Here is a 19,795-nt window from a genome sequence, read left to right on the forward strand (position 1 = left end):
GGGAGCGCCGCTGCACTCCCAAGCGGCGCACTCTCCAGTGTGCCACCGGGCCAGCCCTAGTGTGGCACCTTCTGAAGACAGTCAAGAGATGGACTGCAGGTAAAGGATGTTCACGACCCTCGCTGATTTCCATGCTGCCTCTGGCTTCTGCTGTGAGAATCTGACCACTAAACTAAAGGTTTGGTAAAAGCAGGCCTAGGTTAGAGTACAGCGCTGTAACACCAAGGTCAAGGGCTTGGATCCTCACACTTGCCAGCCACCAAAAAAAAAAAAAAAAGTAGGTCTGACTTGACAAGAGACACAAACATTAAAGCATAAATAGAATTCATGTAAAAATCCTTTCCTGCCTTCCACAGCAGGTTGGCTAAGTCATCTTAAGTGATTTAGGTGCAGCTGAGAAGTTACCTATCTTGACTGCCTGTGGACAAACGCATAAACCAGGCTGAGTCACAGACACGCATGCACATTCAGGTGTCCCCTGCTTCCTTGCCATGTCCCAGGAAGAACAGACGCTGACTAGGAAAGCGAACAAGCTCGCAGTTCCTGATGAGGGAGGCGCTGGCTTCTGCATCTGGCAAGCTGGCAATGGGCTGCTCTCTGCCTTCACTGAGACAGCAGCTGCCCTGCCCTCTGGTTACGCTGCTACTGCAGACCAGCCAATGGTCAGGGGAGCCAGGGATAAGGTAAGCCAGGCTCTGAAGGCCCATGCCTGCCCACTTTATTTTCTCTCAGGTACCTGCTGAAGGTGATCCATTTTATTACTAAATAAACATCACCTCAGGGATCATGCCATGATAGTCCTGTTTGAGCTGGCTGAGTTTAAGAAAAAACATGGCATGTCTTCTTACAGCAGCAAGGGATTATGTGCACTGGCTTTCTCTTCTGTACCAGCAAACTCACACTTGCAATATGTCTGTAGGATGGTCCACTCTCCTGTAAAACACAGCCCTGTACAAGCTAAGCATTTTTCTTGAACTTCTAGAACACCAGTACTCTGGCTTTGGAAGCTCCCTTCTTTCATCAATCTCTAAAGTCTCCTAAGAATTTCAAACTCTTCAAGGTAGACTGCCGTTTTACAAAAAAAACCCCAACACATTCTTTTCTTTAAACAGTTCACATTTATTATTGATAACAATAAAAAAATCTTTTAAAGACTATCAGTATTGTATTACCAAGAGTGAGGTAATATGTTTATAAAACATGTACAGAATTTGATATGCAAATAATGAATTTAGGAAGGAAAATGAATTAAGACAGTAGTAATAAGAGGGAAAAACCAATAGAATCATTAGTACTGGAAAAAGGGAAATGACAGCAGCATTTTAAAGAGAGTGAAGGGCGCTAAGAGGAGCGACACACCACGGACCGCCTAATCCAGCCACACACGCCCCTCCTTCCCTACGAGGAGAGTCAGGTGCTGTGTCGCTCCTGAGAAAACCCTGCGAGCATCTGTGCAGTCATGTGCTTTGAACTCTTAAACTCTTTGGGGAGAAAACAGTGCCACTTCTGAATCAACTTAAAAAGAACTGCTCTTCGGCCTGGGGCGGGGGTGGGGACATGGCTGCAAGTCAGACAGTCCTATAATCATCTCTGGGCACATGTGGACTGTTGAGTGAAGCGCTTTCTTGGTAGCTGTCAGCAAAATCGCCATCTGAGACACAGAAAAAGAGAGAAAGAAAGAGAAAGAAGGGACCATCTTCAGGTCCTTATAATTTGGAAACAGAAGCACTGACTGGAAGCAGCACAGATGTACTAGCTAACCCTACTGCACTTTCTGGGTACTAGCTAACCCTACTGTGAAGCGCTTTCTTGGTAGCTGTCAGCAAAATCGCCATCTGAGACACAGAAAAAGAGAGAAAGAAAGAGAAAGAAGGGACCATCTTCAGGTCCTTATAATTTGGAAACAGAAGCACTGACTGGAAGCAGCACAGATGTACTAGCTAACCCTACTGCACTTTCTGGAAACAAGGCTCTAGGTGCCAGTGAGGAGCTCGTCCTTTAAAAGGAAACACTAACGTGGTCCAGGAAGGCAGGCACTCACAGGAGAGGCCCAGGAACGTCTTCAGGGTAGCCATCAGGGTTTACCTGACCAAGGGGGAGGGCTGCTCGGTCTCCCCAAGCCCTCCCGCCACCTCCCACCACGGGGCACACACGCGGCCTCCACCTCATGCCTTCAGAGTAAAGACAGCACGATCTAGGATTTATGTAGCTATCACACACACAGGTAATGGTTGTGCGGCTTTTGGCACATATCTTTAAAAGTATAGCCTCTGCCACACACAAAAACACACACTGCATGTCTATCACAGAGACCAACTCTATGCAACTTCTGGCAAGATTCGCAAATAATCTGCTTTTCCCATAATGAGCTGAAAAAACGAGGGCCTGTCCAAGATACAGCAGGCTTTGTAACTGGGAATCAAAAAGAAGATGTAAAAGATAAACTATTGTTATATTCTGACTTGCTTCTATGAAGAGTCCTTTCTTACTCCAATTAAGTTTCTATTAGCCCCATCCCCACCAGCACCCCACTGTCACACGCACGCACACGCATGCACACATGCACATGCACACACACACATACGTGAGTCCACAATCTCCATTTACAAAGGAGCCAGGCTCCTGCAAGCCACATGCCATCCTGAAGTGGCAACACGGGGAGTATGCTGGCTAGCTAAAGCAAACACTGTGCATGGTGTCAAAACGGCAAATGTTGACTTACTCACTTTCCAAAATACCCTCTAGTGCCTAGAAGGACTATCTGGGCTCTGAGGATAGAAAGCTCCTAGAGAGCACAAAGGAGATAAATCTACAGTGAGTTTAGAACTAACATTTTGCAGGTAGAAAGAATGACACAGCACAAGAAAAAAGAGAAAGAATCCCCTCCACCCGAGTTCACATACAGAAAAATCCTTGTCTGAAAATTATCAAAAGGATTTTAAGAGAAGGAAAGAGAAGGTAACATTTAATGATGGCAGCGTTTTCCTGGAGTCGTGGGGAGTCCACAAGGGTCCCTCCTGAGCCACCAGCACCCCCTTTAGAGTCTCAGGTGGCTCTGGCCACGGGAGCAGGTGCTCCCACAGGCTGCCTCCGCACCCTCAGAGGAAAAGGAACCTGGAGGGTGAATCCACGGACCATCTCGACCAACAGCAGGGGATGTGAGGGCTGCGATGCGGTTCAGGGAAACAAGTTAGCAGGTTCTGTTCCATGTGAGAAGGTGGGACTTGTTTCTGAAGGGCGGTGTAGGAATTCATTCGCTAATGGACCATGTGGAGTTTGTTGAAAAATTTTTTGCATCAACATTTGAGAAAAAGTCAGTCTCTCAACTGTATATAAACTGCTTTTCTTTCAAGAGAGCCCTTGTGCCCTGGTTGGATTTTGTGCACGCTGTATACAAAGTCTATGGCTATTGAGTTAAAATTACGGTTAGAGTTAAAACTACTGGTCAAGATAGTTTTGGGATCAAACGACTAAATTTACCATCTGGAGAGCTACTTGCTATCTAGAGAGTGAGAGGAGTCTGCACAATGTCGCCACTTGGCGGGAGGACAGGCGGAGCGCAGCTGGCTGTCCGAGGAGGGGTGGCTGTCCCCTCCACACAGTAGGCATGGGTGTCATGGCACTACCTGGAAATCATGGAGCTGGAGTGAGACTGGTTGGAAGAGGTGGTGGCAGCGCTCAGCTGGGAGAACCCGCTGTGGCTGGACTCCAGGCTGGTCATAGAACCTCTGCAAATGGCACAGGGAGGGGACAAGGTGTGAGGACCCCCTCATGAGCCGCCCACCTGCCCACCTGGCCTGCTGGACTTCCCAGTCAATCCTGCTCTCTGCTCCCCTCTACTCTGTCTCTGTCAGCACTTCCAAAGTGGGGATAGGTTATGAGTGTCCCGCTGGGGGGATGTGGCTTCCCAGGCCTGTGCACAGATTATATCGTGAACTAAGCAAAGGCAAAGTCTGCTCAGAGTCGCAGAGTTGATGAATGATCCCAAAGCGACTCCCTGAGTATCCCCTAGACCCACCCCCACCGTTGATCCTACACATGGCACGGAACTCCAGCCTCCCCTGACCACACCTGGCTCTCGAGGCAGCATCTGCTATGGGGAGGGGAGCCCATACCTGAAATCTTCAGACCCGATCACTTCAGTGTAGTACATCACTTTGCACTTGTGAGAGGAGACCTGCAGGGAGGCCAGCACGTCATCCACGCGGGGCAGGTTGGTTGCAGCACATGCTGGCATGCTGTGGAATTTCCACTGCAGGATGTAGAAGCCCGGCCACCTTGTCACATGGGAGCCCTAGAACAAGTAAGGCAGTGGCAGCTGAGTGTGACATTCTTCCAGGTCCCTTTCCTAAAATGAATCTGACAAATGCCAGAGGGAGTTGTGTCCAAGTCTGACTGTATTTAACAGTAATTATGTGACCATCTCAACGCAATTGAAGACATGCTATTTGGGTTCACTATCAGAAACTGGTCTTATAATGTCCTTCCACCTACTGAGTGTCAACCCTGTGTCAAGGCCTCTGCCAGGTGCTGGGAAGGCCACAGGGACAGACTCCGTGTCTGCTGCCCTCAGCAGCAGGCACCTCTCGGGCTGAAGGCGGCTGAGCAAAGATTTTCTGGCCCAGGCAGTACTTTCTCTGACAGGCCTCCAATCATCTTACCAGCATATTCCAGGTTAAAACGATATCAATCTGAAGTAAAATGTCAATATGTGAAAATTATTTTCTCCATTAACTCTGGAATTAAAGACTGTGATGCAGCTTAAAATGTTCATTGTTTTAAAAATGGGATAAAACATTCTCTTTTACTCTGCACCTAAGACCACTGCAACACTGACAGCCTTATGCCTGAAAACTGTAAAGACAGCAAAATTATGCAACTATTAGGAAGGCCAGAAGCACCCAAAAAACTACCATTATGAGCACAAGCACTCAAAATAACTGGCCAAAATGTTAAAAATGAACTGACAGAGCATTTTCAAATAAATTAGAATGTTCAGTAATGAGAGTTAATAGTCCCTAAGTACTTATTTCCTCTCACTTCTATTTAGGGTGATTTTCCTTTGAAGATGACAAATGCAACAGGGTCAAATTATATCTCAGTGGAAGTCTTTTGAAGCCCAGCTGTATATGTGTACATAACGCCTGTTCCATCCTGTCACATGTCATTTTTGTAAAAATACTTCTAGAGAAGATTCATGCACTTGAGATACAAGTGATGGATTCTGTCCAAAACCAAGGTTTAGGCTGGAGTTCTTTTTCTTCTAAGACTCACATGGCTTCCTGAGTCACTCTAATTGTCAAGAAGCATATGTGCACTGGACACACCTAACTGCCCTCCTATGGACAGTGTTTCGAGAGCTGCAAGGCTAGGAGTGAAGCAAAAGATTCTTAACTTCTCCGGGCAGAATCGTCCCGCTGCAGGTCACAGATGCCTGGTTTTACCTGCACGCTTTCTCCTTCTTTGCAAATCAGAGGCGACTCCACCATGCTGTAGTCACGGCCCAGCTGCCACACTTTGTCTATGAGCTGCACGTTGTTCCCGCCTGGAGAAGTGATGCTGTGGGCCCCCAGGGACTCCTTTTTAGGTGGCTGTGGCGACCTCTTGGAGTGATAGATGTTAAAGACAATGTCCCCTTTGCACACATCAAAATCCCAAGTGATCACTGAAGAGGCATCCACAATCTGAATGAGAATCTGGAAAAAGGAACTGCATCAGCCCACCAAGATCCAGGAACATGAGGCCCCACGGTGGGGCCATGACAGCATCTTCCCCTCCAGGGGCTTTTTGGCCCAGATGTGTGTGTTGGGGGAGGGGGAGAAATGGGTCTGGATCAGCCAATCTCTTTACCCAGTTACTCAACCCGTCCGGGCCTCCCACTGACTCTTTTCCTTCTTTCAACCAATGTTCCTGCCACGTGTCACATACTAAGCTCTGTGCTCTTTGTGATCTACACCTACAGTCCAAAGATTTCCCAGAACATGATCTTCAGACAGCATCCTAAGAGACTGGGTCTTAATAACACAAAACAAACCCTGTGAGATCGTTCATAAGTGGCTCAGTGGATTGCTTTGGGCTGGAGAGTACAGGAAGGCCCAGGAGAAGGTGGATGCTAAATAAACAAAGAGCAGGCGGAGGAGCAAGATGGCAGTGTCTGAGCAAAGGGGGAGGTGGGAGCACAGGACCGGGCCTGCCTGCCTGGGGTTCACCTGAGGGGGTGGAGGCGGTTGAGGCTGTGGGAGGACGTGAGCTGCGTGGCACGGCAGGGGCGGGGGTGGTAAATACCCCAGGTGCTGAGTGCCAATCTAAAACCTGAACTGTAAACTGTGCCAATATAAAGTCTCCCAGCAGGAAATGATCAAAGTTACAGTTTCAAAAGATTCGTGTGGGAGAAATGTGAGAATTAAAAGCAGCTGTACTGAGTCCCGTATTCAGTAAAAACTTCCTGCTGAAGGCAGCGGCAGAAGTCAGGCAGGCACTCCCTTCCCTGGAACCTGCTTGCTCAGCCCTCTGCACAACACCTGCCGTGCTCTTCAGCACTCTGTTGCTCTGCCACCAGGCTCCTTCCTCAATCCACCACTGCCACTTCTCACCACTAAAATGCCACTTCAGAATTTCCCTAAATATCAGGTTCAATGAAGCACAATAGTCCCGTCTAAGAACAGCAAGTGGCACTAAATGGCACAGTTCCCTCTCTTCAGCAAAGTGGCTCCCCACGGACCACTACCACCAAACCTAGCCCCCTACACTTAATAGCACCCTCTTGCCCGCAGTCACAATGGGCATATCTAATTCAGCCTTCATCTTAGGTGTATTACTGTCTTTGACGTGCTTTACTTAATCCTCCAAGCAGAACTGAAGCTTTTGCTGATTTGACGTTTACAGATGCCCTGTGACTCTCATGAAACATACTGCACCCCTAAGTTCTTGTGACGTGGGACAAAGATGGACAGATACCTAAGAAACAACCAGGGCTCTGCCTCCTCCAGCCTGCTCTAGCCTAAAGAAGAAATTAATACAAATAATCCTTAAGACAGTCCAGAACATTTGAGGTCCCCCCGCAGAATCTGTGAATACAGCACACTGAATTTGTCTCTGCTGCTTCAAAGCACAGCACCAGCAGTCCCTCATCTAAATGCCCCACGAGTGTCAAGTTCAGCATACGGGAAACATGCCAGCAGGTGGTTGCCCAGGTGCCACCTGGTGGAAAGCAGTAAGTGGTCTGCTCCTGGTTGATCCAGCGCTATGCTCTCACTGGACACCTGCTCTGTGTAGAGTGCCATGGTCCTCCCAACAACTCCAAGCCACAAGCCTTGCCCTAGAGCCAAGGAAAGGGTGCTGCTGCTGTGGGTCCCTCATGCCTCACGTCACTCATGATGCTACAAGACAAATGGTTATGTAAAACCACAGGATGCTTTTCCTTCTGCACCAGAATGTCACAGCAAGAACAGAAAATAGAGATGTGCTCGTTTCTCCTACTCCATTAGACTTACAAAAATTGGCAAATTCCTTAAAAAATATAAATAACCAAAACCTAGTCAAGAAAAAAATAGCAAATAAAACTTGTTCTATATAACCATTAAGTAAAATAGGCTCAAGAGTTAAAAAAAAATCTCACAAGGAAAGACATGCTACCCATATCTCTGTGTTAAGCATCTCCAGCAAAATGGAGGTCAAGAAACCACATTTCCTGTCAAGGTACTCTGCTCAAGCATGGCTATTTTCTAACCTGAGAGAGACCTGTTCCTCAGTGTTGACATTTACCAAAACTAAATATCAAGTGCAAACAAAAACCTAAAGACAAAGACCAGAAGAACAAGTTGATTGTTCTAAAGTAAACCCGTCCAGAAGGCCGCTGGCCATGCTCCCTCCCGGGGGGCTCCACGTTCGGGTGCAGGGAGTACCTCGTGCGGGGCTCCTTTGAAAACACTCGCAGACTGGTAGATGGTCTCAGTCCAGAGCTTGAGGTCTTCGTTTTCCAGCTCTTCCGCAGTCCTGTACAGGGATTTGGGAACCAGCCCACCCTCTGGCACTTCACACTGGAAAGGTAAACACAGCAATGAAAGCTATGCAAATACAGGTGGATGCTCTGAAAGCCACGCGAGCTGAGGCCCGCATCCTGACGAGCTCGATGCTTAGAAAATGGAAAACACTGGCAATGCTGTAAAGCACTCTATACTCCTTAACAAAACTGTTTTTTTTTTCCTTTTTGTCTTTTTTTGTGTCTGGCAACGGATCGCACCCCTCAGTGTCGCCCCCATACCGGACCCGGACCGGCAACGGGATCGCAACCCTCGGTGCTGCGCCCACACCTCACTCAGCCAGTAAGCGGGAACCGGTCTGCATGTGGGATCCGAACTCTCGGCGGGAGCACCGCCGCACTCCCAAGCGGCGCACTGTAGCAGTGCGCCACCAGGCCGGCCCCTGCAAAACTGTTTTTTAAACCACTTAGATCCATGTGTTTTACTATGAATAAATGAGAACAAGTGAAAGCTGATTTACCACGATTCACACTAACGTGCATGAGGTGCGGGACTCAATTACTAAAGATGGTTTACATAAGAATTACAAGTATTTAGACGGCACTGTAAAGGAAGAACATTACATTAAGAAAAGAGTTTATTCTCAACAGCTACAGGCATTACTTTTATGATATTAAATTATAGTTAAAATATATAATCAATGAATAAAGCTTCATGTATAACCCAAGTCAAACCACTAGTCTATAACACCAGCTTGAATTAGGATTTGTACATATCAAAAATTTTCTAATTAATCTTAACACAATGACTTCATACTCAAGTTCACAAAATCCAAGTACTCTTTAAATTATCATCCCCGGGAGGCAACTGCACAGGAAACAAACAGTACAAGGGTTGCAGGCAGGCTCAGTTTGTCCGAGCGTTGCCTTGTGATGCCAAACTCAAGAGTTCAGACCCCTGTACTGGTGGGCTGCCAAAAAAAGGAAACAAATACTACAGTGTGGGCATTCTGCTCATAGCGCCAATTGTACTGCTCTTAATCCTGTTTGTGACGCCAATTGTCTAGCTACACGACCACACTAGTTGTCAGGCTCTTTTACCTGCCAGTAATCCTGTACCGAGTGGGCCGACTGTTGAGCTAGGGCTGGGTCTGGAGCTCCCAGAGCCCTCAAGCCCATTCACAGACTGGGTCACATACCCTTCATACTCCAGGGTGGGTCACCAGACCCCTCACACGCCAGGCTGGGTCAACCCGACCCTTTACACGCAGGTCTAGGAGCTAGGTAACCGCCAAAAGGTCCCTGGAGCCATAGGTTGGAAAGCATGGCTGCGCTGGGCAGACGCCCGAGGCAGATGCCCGCCTGCCTGCTTCACTAAAACTCCTCTCTCTCTCCCTAAAAAACACAAGAATAGCAACAAAACTAAAAAGATACATTGGTGCACATGCATACTAACTACGCGTGCGCACACACACACACACACACACACACAATCTGCTTACAAAGGCTGTGCTAAAACCACAGCCAACTGGACCCGAGGCAAGGGCCCTGACCATACAGCCTTCAGCTTCAGCTTGCAGTATAGCATGAATGGAAAAGTGTCAGAGCAATGATATGTTAGAAAAATACCAGACCAACCAGTAGTTAAAAACCCTCTAGTCTATGGCCATACCACCCTGAACGCACCTGGTCTCATCTGATCTGGGAAACTAAGCAGGGTCGGGCCTGGTTAGTACTTGGATCGTAAAACCCTCTAGCCAGAGGAAAGCAGAAGGCCTCTTTAGTAGCCACCCTGCACACAGCACAGGAGAGTGGAGAAGTCTCATGAAGCCAAAGTGGGACAGCTCAACTAATTAGGAAGACTACTGACATGACAAACACCTCACAGTGGTCAGGGTAGGACAAACGCAGAGCGATCTGCCGTGAGTCAAGCCTCTAGCGCAGCTTGATTTTTCTAGTCATAATTAGAGGGCACAACAACATGGGACCGTTAGCTCATACAACAACATTTTATGGGCTTCCACAGACCTGACCCCATGGTTTAATCTCACAGGTATGGTAAGTTATGGCCCTATAATATACTCGCTCTTGGCTTTGTACTGTGATTATGCCTGCAATTTCCTTAAAACAGAACTGATGAACTAAGAGCCAAACTCATATATTTTCTAAATTCCTCTAACCACTCAGAAAGATTCCCCTGAAAACCCAACTCATTAGCTGAATCCATGAGTGAAATCCAGTGTGTACACATCTCTAAAGGATAGTTTTAGTATGAAGGATGACTACAGATCCTTTCTCTGATAACCATGGTTCTGGCTTCAGCTGCCACCGTGTGCCATGGAACAGTCACTTGGATGTCTGCAGGCTTTGGTTTCCTTAAGGATTGCATCAGGCAATTGTGCACCATGGGCCGTAAGGGTCTCAAAGTTCCGAGCTTCTCTGATTCCTTCATCATAGCACACGGTACAGATTTGGAGGCCTTTGCCTAATTATCCAGCAACTCAATGTATTAAAAATCCCAAACTCACAAAAAAGAGAACCAGTTCCCTTAATTTGTTCACTTTAAATGTTATCCTGATTTATTTACTGTCAAGGGGATAATCTTCTTGAGGACTGATTCAATTTTTTAACAGTATTTTTAAAAAATGCACAGCTCCTCTAAAATAATTAAAAGATCTGATTCATGCAAAGGTGTGTGAATAAAGCAAGCTGCAATTATATTAGATTCCAAAACAATGGAGAAATGTACGTTATCAATAATTACCTAAATGGGTCTCTTTACTTTAACCCTGGATCAAAGAGATGACAGCCAAAAACAAAACAAAAATAATCCAAACTAAAAGTTCTGAAAACCATATGTGCAAACCAGCATCCACCTCTCCTAACTTCATAAGTAGCCAGATGTGCAGTTCCTTGCCTGATACACACCATGCACTCCCCACTCAAGAAATCTGGAATGATCTCCTTGTCGATGTAATCCAGCAGGCCTCCAGGACCCTGGTAGTCGTTTCCTGCATAAATGAGGAATTTCCTTCTGGTGTTGTCATCAATGAACGGACTAACCTGTAAGTAATTAGAAAAGACCATGTAGTCACATTTGCTTTGCGGTCTGGTTTTCAAAGACTAAAATTACAATGTGATGTTATGAGTGGGGGTGGAATTTAAGTTTGATATACTTTTTCTGTAAAGTCCATTTGTATGGCATGGGGACATCGAAAAATTTTGCCTTTTTACCCCACTAAACAGTTTGAGAAATCTTACATCTTTGCATGTTTATTTTGTTTTCTCCTAACTAGTTAAGACTTAGGATCGTAGACATGTATAAATGGATGAATGCATATCTGCTCTCCCAATGGCTAACAGTTACTGTAAAACAGCATCTAAACCCACCAGTGTCCAGAGGACAGGAAATACCCTGGGCGCCCGAAGGATGAGAAGGCGGCCCAGCGTCTCAGGGTAGTTGGCCTCCACCACTTCGATGATCCGCAACAGGGCTTTGACACCAGGTCTCCACAAGTGGCGCATGTTCAGCCCCTCCAGGTCCACCAGGCAGGTCCATGAACTGCAGGTTGTGTGCAGATATGTTTGATTCAATAGACGGCATACTTAGCAAACTGTGTCCTGTATTTAATTTTTTTCTTTTTGGTATTACAGAACAGCAATTTAAAGCCATTTCAAAACACATACTGGTTTCTTAAAATTACAGTGCTATGAACTATATTTATATGTACTTATATAAAACACATAGGGTTGGTGTGGTAGAACCAACCCCTGAAATACCAGAGCCATCAGTAGGTAATTGACAATGCATAAGAACCTCTCTCTGAGGTGCTCAGGCAGCATTGTGGCTCAGCAAGCAGGGCCACACTGTGCTATCCTTGCCATGCTAAGCCCATGCTGACCCGCTGTCAACGGGGCACACATAGGTCACTTTAACACTCACTGGGTTTGAACTGCAATGAGCTCTCTCTTCTTCAACAAATATTTTATTGAGCCAAGCACCATCTCAGGAGCCAAGAATATAGCAGTGAACAAAAAACCCCTCAAAGCCCCTGCCTTCATGGAACTCATATTCTCTTCAACCACTATACCCTTCTAATGTTGACTTCTGAATCACTGCACATTTTCAGAACAGTTTTCTGTAACCAGAAGTATAGTTTAGGAACAAAGAATAATTGGGGGGTAGGGGGAGGGCGGGCCAAAACAAGCAAGCAAACCACCTGCAACCCTGGGCTCCCAAGGAGCACAGATGAGCCAGATGGGCCAACCCACTCAGACTGACGTGATGGCCATGCCCAGGGGCAGGAAATAGTAACGTCCACAACTGCACCTCACAACTGACCGTATTACAAGTTTACCTATTTCCTACCTTTTAGAACACCTTGGAAAACAGGAAACTACCAGGTTTGGATTCGAAAAATCAACTAGAAATATTCAATTCATATTCTCAAATAAGAGGAAAGGAAAAACGAAAATCCCACACCTACCTGATAGGCCGACCAAAAACTTTTGTATTTTCTTCACATCGCCTTAGCCCTTCTTCATTGATGGAGAGCACCTATGCATAAAAGGACGGTAAGAGTTCAGTATGAGGTAAGCCTCCTGCATCAAGCTATGAAAGAGAGTGACATTAGTACAGCACGTTACAGGTAAGTGTGAAAAACAAAAAAAAGCCACCTACTAGATCTTCTGACTCATTCACAGACACTAAACATATCACCAACAAAGAATACTTTACTCTCAAGAGAGTAAATGGCAAAGATAAAAGCTATCCTAAGCGGAGCAACACTTCAGAGGAGTCACCAGAGCAGTGGGGTGGACACAATCTGGGGATGTGTCTTCAGAGCAGGCGCATCTGTAACACATTTGGATGAGTATCTGTGAAGTGTGAGAACATTCTGACACTGTACGTACCAGCCAAGAGAAAGGACGGCCTTACCAGAGGAGTCACCAGAGCAGTGGGGTGGACACAATCTGGGGATGTGTCTTCAGAGCAGGCGCATCTGTAACACATTTGGATGAGTGTCTGTGAAGTGTGAGAACATTCTGACACTGTACGTACCAGCCAAGAGAAAGGACGGCCTTACAGTATAGCTTAAGAGCAGGCTTCAACTGGGATTACCAGATCCTTCCCCTACAGAAGAAGTCCATCCACATTTTCACATGTGTGTGTATGAACATGTGGATATGTGTGCATGCACCTATAAACACGCATAGCTGGGGGAGGTACTAACAGAATATACAATGAAACACCAACAGCGGATACTATGCCATAATGAGATTACATATGTGCCTTTTAAAATTTTTGTTTGTTTTTAAATTTAAGAACCACATTCTTCTCTGGAGAGGAGAAACATAGCTGCCAACACCAGAGGCTTCAGTGGAAGGGATGGGACTGTTGACAGGGAGATGACACGTCAGCAGTCATTTGTACCAGTCCAGATGAAAGATGCTAAGAGCCTGCATTAAGGAAGTGCCAGTGAAAAGAACACTATCAAGAGGTCTGATGTGGAGGGAGGTCGGGACCAATTCAATGTGGAGTGAAGGTAAAACAGATGCTCAGAATCAGCTCCTAAGGAGGCATCTCGAGTGGATCAATTGATTATTTTACTGACTGTGAAAAACATTTTTATAACTTTTATGTCCTCTTTTGAAATTTTTAAGTATAGTAAGAGATTTTTCTTTCTAACTGCAAAAGTAATACATGCTCGTTATAAAAGGTCAGTTGAAATATTCCAATCCTGCTGGCAGACAAAGAAAGTGCAAAGCCCAAATAGAGCCCGGCGGCCCCACAGTTGAGCACTTACGTATCTCAGCAGGGCCTCCTCTCCGAGGGCCCTCACCAAGCCTTTGGTGTCCATCTGCCCCAGCCTGAGCACATAGAGAGGCCGCCCATCTACAGGAGAGGGAAGGAAAGGTATTATCAGCACCACCCTTGATGTGAAGGTGAGGATACAACGCCAAGAACCTGAACAAGGAAATGTGCTCTCCTATATTCTAGATGAGCTCCAAGTTCTTTCCTATTCTTAGAAGCAGCAACAATTTCTATGTGTAGTGGTGGGGTGTCCTATATTTTCCCCCAAAATTGTAAAAGAAAAAACAAAAGCTAAGTGATGGAGCATCTTTAGCAGGGTCCTGGAGACAGCTCTGCCAGGATGGGGGAGCCATGCTGGAGCTCAGCCTGTACTCAGCTCTAACTGCCTGTAGCGACTATGGGCATTGCTGGGCTCAGACTCCTCACTTAAGATTTTCAACAGCAGGGGAACATCAGAATAGCCACAGACACTTATTCTATGAATATACTTTTAAAATTTCCTTTCTTAGAAAAAAAAATTTATTTCATAGGTTACTAAAAAGTTAATGTCAAGATTTTTTAAAAGCCAGTCTCCCTCAATTCCTACTCTAAGGACCAAGATAAATAAGAACATTCTGGAAATCCTTAAATCCATACCAAACCAGCACATGTTGACTCTCTTTATAGCCTGGAGGTCTAATGGATGGAGCCTGAGAGGAACCTCACTCATTACCTAACTCCCTGTCATCATGGGCCAGCTACAGAGGGGAAAAAGATCGCAGTGGCCAGAGTGTATCCCTAGAATCAGCACTCTCTAGACTCTTGCCATACAGTGACAAAGGGGAGTGGCAGAAAGAATGCGGACAGATCATGCTCCTGAAAAGCAAATACTTTGTCTTCTGTTGAATCAGCAATATCATCTTGACATGCGGGGCCCAACATTTATCTTGTATTTACCACCTAGTAAATTGTATTTACCTAAACTTTACCTCCTAGGAGAATCTGGCTCTAGACCTGTTCTATGCAAAGCAAAACATTTTTTTGTGCTCGCAAATCTTGTTGAAAGGCAAATTTACACATGGCCTACTTATCTGTTCATTATCTCCACTCAGAAAAAAGTTTCTTCCAACATTTAATAAGACACATTTGTCAATGTCTTACTACCAAACTTGTTAACTTTTTAATGGTTGAGTCTCTAAGTGGGATAATTATATATATTACACACTTCTTATAAAAGTTAATAAAGCTATAATTAATCCAAAGAAATACGAAAGATTACGTCAGAAAAACAGACAAACTGGAGCTACCCAGTTTTGAAAGGACTTATTCAGAGGCAGAAGAGGGAGCCAATTCTACAGTAATCCCTGTGGCCTCTCTACAACGTTTGCGATTCCATTCTGTCCGGCTATACAGGAAATAGAGAGCACATCTTTGACAATACAGGTCTTCCAGCAAGGCACAATATGTAAAGCAATGCAGACGAACCATGTTTTAAATTTCTCACTTACATCATTATTCATTTTAGGTGTACTGCAATCCTTCACCTGTGCTTTGCTTACTCTCCAAAGCAGATTTGAAGTTCTTCACTGTTTTGATGTAGAAAATCTGGCTAAACATTTTTCCAGCTATATTACAGGGGTTTAAGTCATGTAGAGCTCCTTTAATAGCACCGTGTTATTGAAAAAACTCTCTCCAAACACTTCAGTTTTTTAATAGGTCATATTAAACTCCACTGAACTAAAAAAGGGAGTGTGGTCACTGGCCCAGGGGCAATGTGAGTCTATGAGGAAGAAGCAGAGTCACAGGCCCCTCCTTGGCTGCCAGAGTGGGAAGGGAGCTGCCCCTCGTGAAACTTAGCATCAGTTTGCTCAAGCTGGGGAAAGCTTCCAAATCCTCAGAATGCGGAGGGACAATGCACTCCCTAGAGCCCCACTTAACTCTATGGAAGGAGATGTCTAAGGATGTCTGTAATGACACATCAAGACAGAGAGACAGAAACACAGACTGTTTCACCTTTGTCATGATGATGCCAGCCTCCTGCGTAGTAATCCTGAAGGACCTGGGGAGGGTTCCAGGTATCAAGAATGTAGTCTACCTGGTGTTGCTTCCGCCATGTTAAAGACTGACACATAATCTCTCTGGCTTTGTCAATATTAAAATCCCGAGCACGTAGGAACCGAAGAATATGCTCATCTTTTGGGATCTATTAAGAAAAAAAGATGTTTCTAAGCTATGTTAAAAGTCATTCAGGAAAAACACCAAGTTGCTAAGAGAATACGACTATAAAACTCCCACTTCTTATCAACAGTGAGCTGCATTATTACATATTTAAAATAAGCAGTTAACAGAAAAATCTTCTTTAAGCTTTAGAAAATCGGTCTTATTAGTTTGAATAATCATTACTGTATTTCACTTTAGTTTCAGCAAAGTAAATCAAAGGCAAAAATAACTTCTTAAATGCTTCAATTCTACATGCTGACCTATGAATAATTATGATCTATGTACTTTTCTGTTATATATATTACACTTAAATAAAAAAAGTTAGAATACAAACATATGCTGGTTTTGGTAACGTGCTGGTGTTGCTAACATCAGGACTTCTCTCTAGATTCCAACGCTGTCAACTGACAGGCCACCCCTGAATGAAGAACAAGGCCGTGCTCCAAGTCTCAACTGGACCAGGCGCCTTCCTCCATGGCCACAATCACTGACTGAGGCGGCTGGACCATCAGAACACCAAGAAGTGAGCAGGACCATGGGAAGTCACTTAGGGCACATGGCCTACTTATCTGTTCATTATCTCCACTCAGAAAGGACTGCAGTTGTACATACAGAAGGGATTAAGAATGTAAGTTCTGGGGCCGGCCCGGTGGTGCACTGCTACAGTGCGCCGCTTGGGAGCGCGGTGGCGCTCCCGCCGAGGGTTCGGATCCCACATACAGACCGGTTCCCGCTCACTGGCTGAGCGAGGGGCGGGTGCGGCACCGAGGGTCGCAATCCTGTTGCCGGTCCCGGTCCGGGTGCGACCCTGGGGGTTGCAGTCCGTTGCCGGACATGAAAAAAGACAAAAAAAGGAAAGAAAAAAAAAAAAAAAGAATGTAAGTTCTGGGGCCGGCCCGGTGGTGCACTGCTACAGTGCGCCGCTGGGGAGCGCGGTGGCGCTCCCGCCGAGGGTTCGGATCCCACATACAGACCGGTTCCCGCTCACTGGCTGAGCGAGGGGCGGGTGCGGCACCGAGGGTCGCAATCCTGTTGCCGGTCCCGGTCCGGGTGCGACCCTGGGGGTTGCAGTCCGTTGCCGGACATGAAAAAAGACAAAAAAAGGAAAGAAAAAAAAAAAAAAAAGAATGTAAGTTCTGGAACTGAATGACCTGGGTTCAAATCTTGTCCTCACCACTTACTAGCTGTAAGATCTTGGGCAAGTTACTTAAATCCTCTGTGCCTCAGTTTCCTCACAGGTAAAACACATGTGATAAAAATAACACCACCTCATAGGGCTGCTGGGAAGATTTAATAAAGAGCTTAAAATACTGTCTAATACAGTCATGCACCACATAATGACATTTCAGTTAATGACGGACCACATACACAGCGATGGTCAGAGCAACAGGCTATACCATGTAGCCTAGGTGTGTAGTAGGCTATACCACCTAGGATTGCATAAGGACACACTCTGATGTTTGCGTAATGACAAAATCGCCTAACAGCGCATTTCTCAGAGTGTATCCCCATTGTTAAGCAACATGTAACTGTACATGGTAAGTAATAAATGACAGCTGTGATTACTGTGGTTGCTTTCTCAATAATCAGTAATAAACAGTACTGTCATCCCTTGGTATCAGCAAGGTTTGGTTCCAGAACCCTCTGCGGATACCAAAATCTGAGGATGCTCAAGTCTCTTATATAAGGTGGTGTACTGTTTGCATACAACCTATGCACATCCTCCTGTATCTTTCAATCATTTCTAGACTACTTATAATACCTAATACAATATAAATGGTATGTAAGTAGTTATGCTGTATTTTTGTTGTTGTTGTATTGTTATTTTTACTTATTTATTTATTTTTCCCAAATATTTTCAATCTGTGGTTGGTTAAATCCATGGACGTGGAATCTGTGGATATGGAGGGCCGACTGTACACAAATATTTGGTCTCTAGTAACCAGGATTGACAGAATTAGAGATTAGGCCAATTACATATGCAATGCCTAGCTTCCCATTACTAAATGTCAGTAACTAGGCTGGCTGGTTTGCTCACTTGGTTAGAGAGTGGTGCTGATAACACCAAGGTCAAGGGTTGGGATCCCCTTACAGGCCAGCCACCTAAAAATAAAAATAAAATAAACCAGCCTCTGCTTGCTACATAAAGATTATAAAAATCTAATTCCTTATGAAGCTAAAATTTCACTAAAACCCCCCAAATTAACACTCAAACATTTCTAATGTCTGATAAATACCTGAACTCCTTCCAAACCTTCTGAAAATTAAAATGTATGAATACTTGTAACACATTGTTGCTTTATCCCCTGACATTTGTTTTAAAGCTAGATTATTCTCCGTAAAGCCTAGAAAAATACAGCTAATTATACATGGAATGGCACCATAACTTGCCACAAAGGACTTAGATGCCACACCCAGAGATTCAAGTTCAATGACTTTTAGTTGGGACGGAACATTCCCAGCTACGGCATTTGGGACTCTTTGCCCTTAGTAACTGTGGACAAGACCAGAGAGTCCATGATTTCATAGAAACCACTCCTGTACACTGGGTAACAATACTCACTTTGCCCTTGTGGGTTTCCTGGAGCCACTGGCGAAGTCTAATGAGGCAGCTCTCCTGCAGTGGAGTCAAATCACCCAGGTATCTCTTGATGTAGTCTGCATCTAGTTTGTCTGGAATATAAGTTCCAAGACATTATTTACAACAAGGAAGCCTGGGACTTGAGGCTTCCAAGGCCCTTCTGCTCAGTGAGGTTGATGTGTGGTCCTAGACTCTCAGAGGAAAATGAGACTGCAGTGATGGCAGATTTGAGCCAACCACCCTAGAGAACTTCAACGCTGGTCTTTAAGATGAAGTCACTGACTAAACCTCAAGCGAACTTTCTTATTTAATTATCTTTCCCTGATTACCAACGAGTTAAATCTACCTGCAAGATCTCAATACTATTCAGGATAGAACAATGGCTACAACAGATATTTATTGACTATTTTAGTTCCAAGTCAATCAATTTTTATAATGATATAAAACAATGGAAAAAAACAAACGAGTGGATCTAAATCTATTTTGAATAGAGCTACAGTGCTCCAGAATACAAGAACTCTTTTTGATACAGTAACATAAACTGAAAGAACGAGATAGTAAAATAAATACAACAAAGAAAAATTCACAAAGTGAGAAATAAAACGCATCCCCAAACAATTTGCCCACCCCTACCACCTGCTGAAAGCTAACACATGGCATAGTACAGCTGCAGAGAAAACTGTACAGAAAGATAAATACCAGTATCTTAACAAAATTTCTTAGTGGTAGTATTTTCATGTGTTTTCTTCTTTTTCTGTGTTTTCTGAACTTTTTACACTGGGCATTACTTTATAATTAAAAATTAAAAAGTTGTGTGCGTGTATGTGTGTTAACACACTGGAAAGGCAGCACAGAGGCTAAGAGCCAACTCTGGAGTCAGCCTGCCAGGGCTCACTCCCAGCCCTGCCACTCACTAGCTGTGTGGCTCTAGGCAAGTTACTCAATTTCTCTGTGCCTCTCTTAACCCATATATAAAATGAGAATGATAAGCATTTCCACCTAAAAGGGACCATTATTAAATGAGTTAATATTCATAAAGTGCTTAGAAAAGTATCTGGCACACTGCAAGCATAAAAATGGTTTGACAATGATACAATTCTGCGTTGAAAGGATTCTTACCATACATTCAGTAAAGTTACCTTTTTTTTTTTTTAATTTTTATTTTGTCAATATACAATGTATATGATTATTATGGCCCATCACCGACACCTCCCGCCCT

General features: G+C 44.8%; 1 protein-coding gene across 3 annotated transcripts in view; it reads right to left on the bottom strand.

Moving 5' to 3' along the window:
- Positions 1 to 1,098: 1,098 nt before the first annotated feature.
- The window catches only part of SEC14L1 (SEC14-like 1 (S. cerevisiae)), a 96,855-nt gene continuing 78,158 nt past the window's right edge, over positions 1,099 to 19,795 (bottom strand). Inside the window, exons 7-17 of one of the 3 annotated variants that reach the window (XR_551988.1) lie at positions 18,559 to 18,668; positions 15,789 to 15,978; positions 13,789 to 13,877; positions 12,469 to 12,539; positions 11,372 to 11,543; positions 10,910 to 11,044; positions 7,905 to 8,039; positions 5,445 to 5,696; positions 4,116 to 4,294; positions 1,946 to 3,728; positions 1,099 to 1,761 (exon numbers count right to left, since the gene is read on the bottom strand). Coding sequence is in view for 2 of the 3 variants with exons in the window: in XM_008592166.1 (XP_008590388.1) it covers positions 1,636 to 1,651; positions 3,627 to 3,728; positions 4,116 to 4,294; positions 5,445 to 5,696; positions 7,905 to 8,039; positions 10,910 to 11,044; positions 11,372 to 11,543; positions 12,469 to 12,539; positions 13,789 to 13,877; positions 15,789 to 15,978; positions 18,559 to 18,668 (1,451 nt within the window). In the remaining variant the exon portion in view is untranslated. Of the gene's footprint in view, positions 1,762 to 1,797; positions 1,836 to 1,945; positions 3,729 to 4,115; positions 4,295 to 5,444; positions 5,697 to 7,904; positions 8,040 to 10,909; positions 11,045 to 11,371; positions 11,544 to 12,468; positions 12,540 to 13,788; positions 13,878 to 15,788; positions 15,979 to 18,558; positions 18,669 to 19,795 lie in introns of those variants that run through there. The other 2 variants (XM_008592166.1, XM_008592167.1) reach the window with 2 other exon arrangements.

The sequence above is a fragment of the Galeopterus variegatus genome, unplaced genomic scaffold (assembly GCF_000696425.1).
Source record: "Galeopterus variegatus unplaced genomic scaffold, G_variegatus-3.0.2 Scaffold7631, whole genome shotgun sequence".
Lineage (NCBI taxonomy): Eukaryota > Metazoa > Chordata > Mammalia > Dermoptera > Cynocephalidae > Galeopterus > Galeopterus variegatus.